Genomic DNA, 10,208 nt, shown 5'->3' on the forward strand with positions numbered 1-10,208 from the left:
AAAGATACTGATAGATGCAGCTAGGCTACTCTTTATGTGAAGTATATGTATGTTCAGTAGGGTTTGATATAGTTATTCTGCTTTTTGCTAGTTACTATTTGTTTCCGTCTTGCAATGTGCCATTGGCCTGTAATTAGTCTTGTCCATACCTGTTTCTAGATGATTCAAAATTCAAACATTTTGTAATCTTTTTTTCTGAAATAGGTAGGAGACATTTTGTAATCTTGTCTAACTACTATCTGCAGTTGCAGATCACTCCAACCAAGGAAACAGATATTGCTTTAGTACCAACACAGCAAGGTGCAAGGTCCATCAATGCTCCAGATATCCTTACTCAAACCGCAGTTGCAACATCAACAGATACACCACACAAGAATGATGACGCCATTTTAGCTAAGGTAAACTACAATCACTTAATCTCCTTCTTCTCATTGACTTATCACACAGCAAAGAGTATTGACCGTATGAAATAACAGCACTTACCTTTTTTCAACAAAGGAATTTAGCCATATCCAACTATATTCCATCTATGTGATATTTTGCTTCATATTCCTGCTCTATCATGTAGTCTACTGCTAATCTAAAAGAGTTTTAGGATGGAGCTTATAGGAGTTTAGCCATATCCATCCATATTCCATCTATGTGATATTTTGCTTCATGTTCCAGCTCTATCATATAGTCTACTGCTAATCCAAAGGAGACTAAGGATGGAGCTGCAAATTCAGCAACTAAGTTAGAAAAGACTATCACAAGTAAAAGGTCTGTATTGCCAATACAGATTTGTTTTTTCATAACATATCCAATAATAATCTCATATCTAACATGTACAATTTTTAGGTCACGCCCCTCACCTAGAAAGAAAATTGCCAGAAAATTGCTGCTTGATGAAGACAATGAAGATAAAGATGATGGTTGTGTCCATGATACTCCCAAGCTTTGGTATGCCCTTGCTACAAACTTCTAGATGAAACAGATAGATCTGCTACAGATAGCTACACTTGATCAAAAATTATTATCTTTATTAATCCTTGCCAATTTATGCATTTGCTACATCACAATATTATGAACATAATTTTTCTTATTAATCAAATAATCTTTCTGCGCTTACCCTTGCAAAAATATTTTTGATTTAGGTACTCCTACCATGTTTACATGTCCTCCTGCTTATACAGTACATATCATTCTTGCTATTTTCTTCACATATCATCTTTGGATATCATACTTGCTATTTCCTTCACATATAGTATTTGCTATTTTCTCTTTACCTTATACAAATTGTCATTACACCAGTGTGAGGTAGCCACTTATCACTGTAAACACCATGAATTGTTGCTTCATGTTATCTTCAACTATTTTATAACCAACACTGTTCTTGATAACTACATTTACAGTTCCAGCGCTGATGCTTAGAAGAAAGACGCAGATCAGCTCATGTTGTGTTTTCACAGTTGCAGCCCTGCCTAGGCCGACATCTGCTAAATTGCTACTACATGCAATATATTAAGCTGTTTTATAACCTCAGCATCAGTTAACTCTCTTTTGAATACTTTTATGGCTGCAAAAGGTGTTATTTCCTACTTTTTAATATATTAGTACTCGCTTTTATTTGGATTAGCATTCTAAGCTACCTACTAAAATTTTTGGTAGCTACTAATGCTGATACTCAATTGTAATATATGGCTTGACAGAATCTATCGGCTGCACATGCCATTCAATCAACAGTACTGCCGCCGCTGTTAACATATATATTTGCATGAGACAATTGCTATGTGTTTGCCTATCATTCAAAGCATTGCTGTACTATATTTCTAATCTCTCCGGCTGCTACATTTCTATGTTTCGATCTGAATTTTTATGCTATATTTACTCATATATAGAGATATTTTTATATGGAATCAAGAAACTGATGATAGAGCGCGCAACGCGCACATTATGTTCTAGTGAACTTAAAGACTTAGGCCACCGGTACAACCGTGCTATCGCTGATTGCTGGGAGGAGGATGGTGGTGATCCTTGTGAAGTTTGCGGAGACATGCCATTTTTATGAGAACACCATATTTTAATTGAAATAGCATGTTACATTACTGTTCGCACGAGACATGCATTATACGTACTAATACATGTTTCTACATTGACATGGCAATACTGTTGAGCTGTGGAAATAACAATTTAAAGTACGTTTAAGAGTCAAAGGTGTACTCTGATAATCTGAAAATATTAATATGCAAATAAAAGTATTAATAGCTATTTATGAAAGTATATTTGGGGCATAATAAGTGAACGTACTGGTGTTCATATCGACTGACTTTATTATTTTTAGAGCCGAGTTCAGAGTTTTACGTGCACAACATAATTATATTGAGTCTCACAGCGTAGCACACTTCACCATATACATGGACGATAGTGTATGTATCTCTTATGCAACATATTGCTCCGACTTTATTTTGTTTGTTTCAGTGATGCGTAGGGTGTGACTTGCTGATCTTTTATTAAGTAATCTCTACCTCCTGTACGGGCCATCTGAAGCACATGTTTCAACACAATCTTGTAGGCATAAAATTTGCATTCGTCTGATTTTTAAAACTTTTTTATTGCATCTTTTCATATCGTACAGCTGGCGGATGGTGAGGATGACGCAGTGATCCATTCATTAGCTTCAGCTTTCTGCTGATGGCATCTTTATTAAAGGACGATAGTACAACTTAATTGGGAACTGATATATGGGGACTAATAACAAGAACAATTAGTAAGTACTAATGGGCGGGTGCTGCCCGCATGCATATTATTCTCGGGAGGGAGCCGGAGGCACTACTATGGCCTGGCTCATTTTTATTTGTACTGTGGCCACTCACAAGATTCCTCTGCTTTTGGCGGTGCGTCATGCATGCATGCGCCTACTCGTCCGGCCCGTGGCCATGCGTCTTCTCTCGGGGGGTGGAGGAGCTCTGCCACTGCTTGATCGCATGAATAGCGGCCTGCATATCCAAGACAAATAGAGATTGATCGGATTCATAGATAGATGTTGGTACAAACACAAAAAAATGTATACGTACCAGGTAAATGTCATGCTGCCTTGCGCGGCTTATCGCCCCATGCAGGACGTCAGTGAGATTGCCGGACTCGTCGTCTTGATGCTGATGGTCCAGCTGGAAAGCTGGTGGCACCTCGGCGTCCAGCTTGCACCACAGTTGGAATCGCTTGTTGATACCGTCCAAGAGCCCAATGGCGCGCTCGTAGACAGCTCGGTCTTCCGCTCCTTGTTCATATGCTTCCTTGAGCAGCAACTTCCTGCGGACCTTCTGCACCATCATCTCCATCACTGGCGTGCGGAACATGGCCTCCGCCGGTAAGCCTGTAGCCGTTGCGCGCTGCATCTCATGGCTCGACAGCCATGAGTAAATGCATCCAACACCCAAGCCCTTCCTGAGGATGCCCACCATTGCATTGACGTCCCTGTCAATGCTGCCCAGGTCAAGCAAGGACTTCGGGGTGGCTGCTTTCCAGGATTCATCAGATTGCTTGAACTCCATCCACTTCCTCTGCAGCATGTTGGCTGCAATGGACTGCAACACTGGGTCATCAACACCATCTTTCTCCTTGGCACCACCAGCATCCTTCTTCAAGGCCTTCAATTCCTGTAGGACGCCTAGGAGCAGGTCCACCACCTTGAACCGGACCATCTGCTGCAGGACCAAGGGGAATGGAGGGCATGGGTTTGCAGGAAGCGATGGATCCTGGGTCGTGTGAACCGCGACGGACACGGAGCAATTGTTAGTTGAGGTAGATGACTGCCCACCCGGCATATCCTTGTACGTGACCCTAGCAGTGATCCCACTCAAAGTGGTATAGTAGCCACGCTCCCAAGACCCAGCAGTGTAACTGAAGTAGATGACCAAGTCCTTCACCTCCCCAGCACACAGCATGCCAATTGAGATGCCTGATCCAGGAGCAGCCCGGCGTGTGTAGCCCCCGGAGTCGACCCTTGTTATCTCCAAGCTGCTTGACGTGATGTCGACGCAGGTGTCAAAGGCGACGATGGTCTTGAACCCGGCTAGGCAGACAGCCAGTGCCTCCATGATGTTCTTGTCGAGGTCTTTGTTGTCTGTGATTGAGGAATAGGTTCCATAGGATTCTTTGGCGATGTAGTGCAGCGCCTTTGGGTCAGCCTTGAACAAGCCCAAGGTGTGGACTGGGTACTTTCGGAGGAGGCCTCGGATGGGGTCAGTGGGGGCAAGACTCTCATGGCTCCACATGAATTGGCTCTTGTCTACACCATCTGAAATGAGGACGATGCAGCCTGCACGCGTCTTGTCAGCACGGTCATCCAGGAGCTGTAAGCATGGGTACATAAAAAATTATAAAACAATAAAAAGAGGAAAATATTTTGTAGCGAAGAAGAGTCTAACTAAGCTACAGTCTGATAATAATAGAAATTCGGAGTAACGACTACATGAATCAACTGTTTTATTTTTATGTAAATCCAAAAGTAAAATACCTAAATAAATGGAGTGTAGTTATAAGAAAAATTAATTAGAAAAACTCAGTGATCAAATTTCTGCATGCACTCTAAAATCTAAAATTAACAAAGTACGGAGTGCCTTCATATATATGAAGTGTAATATCTTCCTTAATAATAATAATTGGAATAAATATTTTTGCGGCTAACACTGTATAGCTAAAGATAGGAACAAAGCATAAATAAGAAAAATGTTAGAACGTGTCTACAACCACCAAATGCGTATGTATTCTGTTGAGCAGTTGAGGGCCCAGACAACTTTGGTCTCGGGAGTAAAATGATTACCTTGCACCTCTCATGGATAACCATTAACACGTAGCTAGCATTAGTAACCTTATTAAGTGCAATAAGCTATTGAAATATATTGTATATTTTGAGTTACTGGAAATCATATAGTCTAACAAGGATATGAATATAACAAAATGGAGTGATATTTGAGAAAAAAAAAGCAAATTAAAGGAAAAAAGAGGTTGCTTGTTGTGCAAATTTGCAATTTGTAGGGACCGACTTGCTAGTTAACACTTATACATGAAAGTACAGCCGGAGTGCTATGCCTATGTTTATCCTCTCGTTGGGTTACATCCTAAATTAGTTTTGGCCGCGGGATATTACCATCTATTATTTGTTGTCATTTTTACTAGAAAGTATATATATGGAAATGTTATCAACTACTTAATTCTTATGTGCAAACCTAAATAAATTCATATTTGAAATAAAATTGAGTAGCTAAGCTCGCTACATACCTTCACAGCATGCTCCAAGCTTGGTTTAAAGGCAGTGTCGCCCTGAGTCACGAGCCCATCCACTTTTTTCTCAATAGCCATCCGACCACCGCCAGAAATTTCTAAAATGCCAGTAGTATGCTCTTTGATGACCTGATCGTTGAATGCTACGATGGCAAGGCGGTCATTGTCATCAAGCTGACTTATTATAAACTTCAGGGCATTTTTCAGCAAATCCATCTTTGATGGCGTCTCTTCTGACGATGATGCCATCCAGCTAATGCTGTGGCTAACATCAAGCAATGTAACTATGTCAATGGACCCATTGCTCTTCATAGACGAGGGTGCTTGGACACGCACCACTGCCGTCCCATTTAACCTTGCTCTGTGATAGTAGTCAACGAGAAGTATAGGGGGGTTCATGGCAGCATTCACTATGACCTTTTCTGAGGCCATCTTAACCTGCATTTGAATTTTAGAGTCAGAGAAGCCTTTGAAATTTACTACTACTCGCTTCAGTAAGGTAAACAAGCGATGTGTAGAATCGAACCTTTCCAACTTAGGATATATATTTTTGATCAACAATTTAATATATATGGCGGTGATGATGTATTAATTGAGTAAATAATGAACAAGGGGAGTTAATGTGCCAACAGACACCAGCCACGTGGGGAAAGAATTCTACTTTAACTCTGACACCAACTTAATTAATAACCATTTTATAAGGATGTACAAAGATGATGTGAGCAGACTGAAATTGTAAATCCTTCATAAAGATAGAACTTCAGTCAGCTAGAGAAACGCATTGCAACAGAATTTAGTGCCCAGATTACATTTGTTCATGGCAAAGTAAATTATTACATGCTGCAAGTTGCCAATTCAATCATAGTAAAAAAATAATCCCTTAAATTGGTGTTATTGAAAGAGCAATGCAAGCATCAACTATTCGAAGAAAACTTAACACGATTGTAAAAAACGAGATCAATGTAAAACATGAAGTGTAGGACTTTCAGCCTGGAGTTGCAAGAAGTTGTAGTCCAGATCCACTGCAAACATTTCTTCCACAGGGAATGAAAGAAGGATTAAATACAAACAGCACAATAATGAATGATGAACTAATAACACACCGCCCAGCCTAAAAGAACAACTTCGGGAGCCATCGGTGAGGCTTGCTCGTAAACACGCACTGCCCTCTCAAGTCTCCAGCCGGATGTTGTGTAGGTTTGGAGTTAAGCTGAGAAATTAGGCTTTTGGCTATATATATATATATATATATATATATATATATATATATATAGGTGCAGACCCTCCGTCGGTCTCGCCAACCAACTACAGGTCAATCCCGCCACTCACTAGGAAGCATGCATGCAGAGAATCTTTTATTGATTCGGATCAAGAAATGTAATATCTCTTAAACTGTAGCTTCAATTTCAGATCTGTTTGCATCAGGTTATTGAAAAAATATGCTTAATAAAACGAGATCCATGAAGACTATATTTGATGAACTTTTTTTTTCAAGTATGTAATTGCAATATCACTATACTAAGAGTTGTTAGCATAGCTACGTTACAATTGCAACTTGGCTAGCATAGCTAAGAGACTACATCACTATACTAATTGCAGTTGCAACTGAGAGACTACATCAATTGCAATTTGAAGAATAGGTCAATTGCAACTAGGCGGAACTAATTGCAACTGGGTGCGAACACATTGCAACTAGCCATGAGCCGGTTGCAACTCAGACCGACCTGGTTGCAACTGGACACGAATCAATTGCATCTCAGACCGGTGTCGATTGCAACTGGATACGAACTGGTTGCAACTCTGACAGATCCGATTGCAACTGACGTGTCCTGGTTGCAACTCGGACTGACCCGATTGCAAGTGGACGTGAACCGGTTGCAACTGGACACAATCCAGTTGCAACTAGAACGGTCATAGTAGTTGCAACTGAGAGGGTGGGTGCATTCTCTATACAGAATGCACCCAGGTGTATTATACCATAACTATATATACATATATATATATGTATATATATACATATCTATATATATGTATATATATACATATCTATATATGTATATATACATATCTATCTATATATACATATCTATATATACATATATATATGTATATATATATACATATATATATATATACACACACACATATACCCAGGTGCATAACGGAAACCTCGTACACTTTGGCTATGTTGGCGATCAAGGGCTCTGGGTTACATGGGTGTTGACAAGTCACATTGGTTTTGCCACGGAGCTTTGTTGAGGTTTTTGTTTATCATGCCAGTTCTCGTCCAGGTGCACGCGCTTCTTTTAGCATTGCACAAATTTGCACAGATACTTCTAATTTGGAGGATACGAATTTGTGAAAAGCATTAGAATGGCAAAATGATGCATTCAAATTTTCAGTTAGTGGTACATAGTTTTTTCTAGTATGGCATCTTGGCCACGATCTGCAGGCTCAAATTGCACATGTAGTACTTTGACGTGATTCTGACATGACTCGCTAGTAAATAAATGTGGCAATTGAATATATAGACACACTGAGAGCTGTACAGATTAATAAGATATGACCTGGGGGCAACTTAACTTGTCAGGTTTTAGTCCTAAAAAAAAGGGTGTTTTCCATCTCCTTAGTCCTTACCCCATCAATGTCGATATAAACTACGGGGTACCATATATTAAATAGGCTTGATGCAATCAAGTTTTGACTTTGGAACTGCGTTTTCTTTTGTAAGGGAAATATAAATTCTGCCCTGTATACTAACTAGCATGACATAGGTGTTAAATTGCCAAACATCTAAATATGTGACATCCAAATTCACCTTGGTGTGTGGAGTGCACTGATGGTGCTTCCTACTTAGAACCTCATGTACAGAGTTGGATGGAGAGGGTGACGGGCTGTATGTGCTTAATTACCAGACGGAGACGTCGATTTGGTGTATGTTGTTGCGGCGGGGGTGAGGTCGTTGCTGACTGGAGCCCTGACCCAATCCCTGGTATCTGTGGTGATGAGGAGGATGGAGAGCAGGGGACCGGTGCTGCCATTATATAGGGAGGTAGGTGATGTGAGCTCTAAGATTTCCGGAGGAATCATGGTGGAACTTCCGGCATCGGTGCAAAGCTCTCGCGGTCTCATGTTCACCGTACATTGTGGTGGAGCCAGTTTTGGAGAAAGAAAAGAGAATAAGTGAGCCTGATTCATTTCTTGTGGTCTGCTTCTTCTCTTGGCTGAAGGAAGGAGAATCCTGATTCATTTCTTGCGGCTTGTGTCCCCGCTCGGCTGAAAGGAGAAACCTAGCTTTTGAGTTGTAGGACAGCGTGGGTGGGTCGCTCTTATGTCCTGCCAAAGCCGGCGCCGAGTTTGTTGCCCAAAGTGCCAAGAGTGTCGCTCCTCGGCAACATAGAGTTACGTTTTCCCATGAATGCCAAGTGTGACTCCAGCTGTCATCAAAAAAATGTTGCCTTCCTAGGATAGGGGCATGACCTTTCCCTGTTGCTGGATGCCTGGATGTTCCGTATTGGTATTTAAGGGAGCTGATAAAGTTAGCATTGCAGGAGGATCACAGATTGTTTCCTCGGCACTGCCTGAATCGTGTGCGCGCGCCTCGGAGGCAAGAATAAAGTTTTTCATTCCTTGTGTGGGTGCCTTTGTAGGCTTGTGTCCCTAGCATATCATTTGCTTTCTAATGAAACAAGGAATTATGCCTACTAGAAGCTGAGGCGCGTCTATCTCTTCAACGCTCCCCTCTCTTTTCCCCGACCACCAAGAAAACTACGTAAGAAAAAACGCAAAGCAGACAACGTACCAGTGAAACAAGCCTGACTCCCGATCTGAGAAGTAAGTTCGGTGAGCAGCCCCAAATCATAAACAAAACGAGGAAACCCCACTATGTAAGAAACGCCCTAAGGTGACGGGTATCATCGTGCTAAGATGTCCGTCACCTGTCACTAATGACTACTCAAAAGTGACGGGCTAAAGCCTGTTATCTATGTCATCACAAAGGTGACAGGTATTAGTATTAGTCCGTCACCTATGTCATCACAAATGCGATTTTTTGCGCGAATATGCGCGCATGCGATTTTTCCCACCCTTACCAGAATTTGAACCCACAACCTTAGCCTCGCGCGTACCCCCCACCACTAGGCTACACCATCACATGTGACCAATAATGAGATATTTTTCTTTTGTCATCACTTTCAAATGTCTTATATAACCCATTTCACAACTATAACGGTCGGGACCTACAACTTTCATATATACTATTTTTCCATCTGAGGTCATTTGAAAATTTTGAAAATTTGAAATTCAAAACTTAAACCATGTATTTGGGTGCGAAAACAACATCAACTGAAAAAAAATTCAACTACAAAGTTGTAGATCTGGTTGAGACCTACAACTTTTGTATAGACTATTTTTTAATCTGAGACCATTTGAACTTTTCAAAAATGGCGTGTTCAAATATTATAAAAAGTAACAAAAATGATGCACTTTGATATTGCCCATGTCATCACAAAGGTGATGATGCGCTTTGATGTTGCCCATCACCTTTGACTTGTCAAAACCCGTCACCTATACTAACCTTATAGGCAATGTGCTTTAATATTGCCTGTCACCTATATGAAACTTATTGATGACGGGCTATAAATATGGCCCGTCACCTATAATAAAAGTGACGTGATTTGATGTTGCACGTCATCTATATCATAACAAAGGTGATGGGCAACGTTTTAGAGAGACCCCCAAGGGGGGTCAAAGGTGACATGCATCATCTTCGTGCGTCACCCATATAACAAAGGTGACGCACGACAACAATGCGTCACTTTTGTGCGCGTCACCTTAGAACGTTTCTTACATAGTGCCCATCGCCGACTACCAAGGAGATCAGGATGGCACTTAGCCTCCCCAGGTGAGAAACGAGCAGACCATGATCCGAACATGCCATAGCTGGT

General features: G+C 41.0%; 1 protein-coding gene across 2 annotated transcripts; it reads right to left on the minus strand.

Moving 5' to 3' along the window:
* Positions 1 to 2,642: 2,642 nt before the first annotated feature.
* On the minus strand, positions 2,643 to 8,329 carry LOC120699373. 2 transcript variants are annotated; one of them, XM_039983353.1, is made up of 4 exons: positions 8,175 to 8,329; positions 5,260 to 5,700; positions 3,054 to 4,331; positions 2,643 to 2,975 (listed from the first exon to the last, which is right to left on the minus strand). In XM_039983353.1, exons 1-4 carry the CDS (start codon positions 8,301 to 8,303, stop codon positions 2,895 to 2,897), a joined length of 1,929 nt encoding a protein of 642 aa, XP_039839287.1. In that variant the 5' UTR covers positions 8,304 to 8,329; the 3' UTR covers positions 2,643 to 2,894. The 2 variants fall into 2 exon arrangements, with proteins under 2 accessions (XP_039839287.1, XP_039839288.1); XM_039983354.1 differs by having other exon boundaries at positions 8,081 to 8,270.
* Between the last annotated feature and the right edge of the window lie 1,879 nt (positions 8,330 to 10,208).

The sequence above is a fragment of the Panicum virgatum genome, chromosome 3K (genome assembly GCF_016808335.1).
Source record: "Panicum virgatum strain AP13 chromosome 3K, P.virgatum_v5, whole genome shotgun sequence".
In the NCBI taxonomy this organism is placed as follows: Eukaryota; Viridiplantae; Streptophyta; class Magnoliopsida; order Poales; family Poaceae; genus Panicum; species Panicum virgatum.

What these genes read in the sequence shown, in the direction of transcription:
- LOC120699373 (XM_039983353.1), bottom strand. Translation starts at nt 8,303, where the DNA reads ATGGCAGCACCGGTCCCCTGCTCTCCATCCTCCTCATCACCACAGATA. An exon ending in GCTTGGAGCATGCTGTGAAG is followed by an intron (nt 4,332 to 5,259) that starts GTATGTAGCGAG and finishes CCATGCTTACAG; the next exon opens with CTCCTGGATGACCGTGCTGA. An exon ending in GGCAGCATGACATTTACCTG is followed by an intron (nt 2,976 to 3,053) that starts GTACGTATACAT and finishes TTGGATATGCAG; the next exon opens with GCCGCTATTCATGCGATCAA.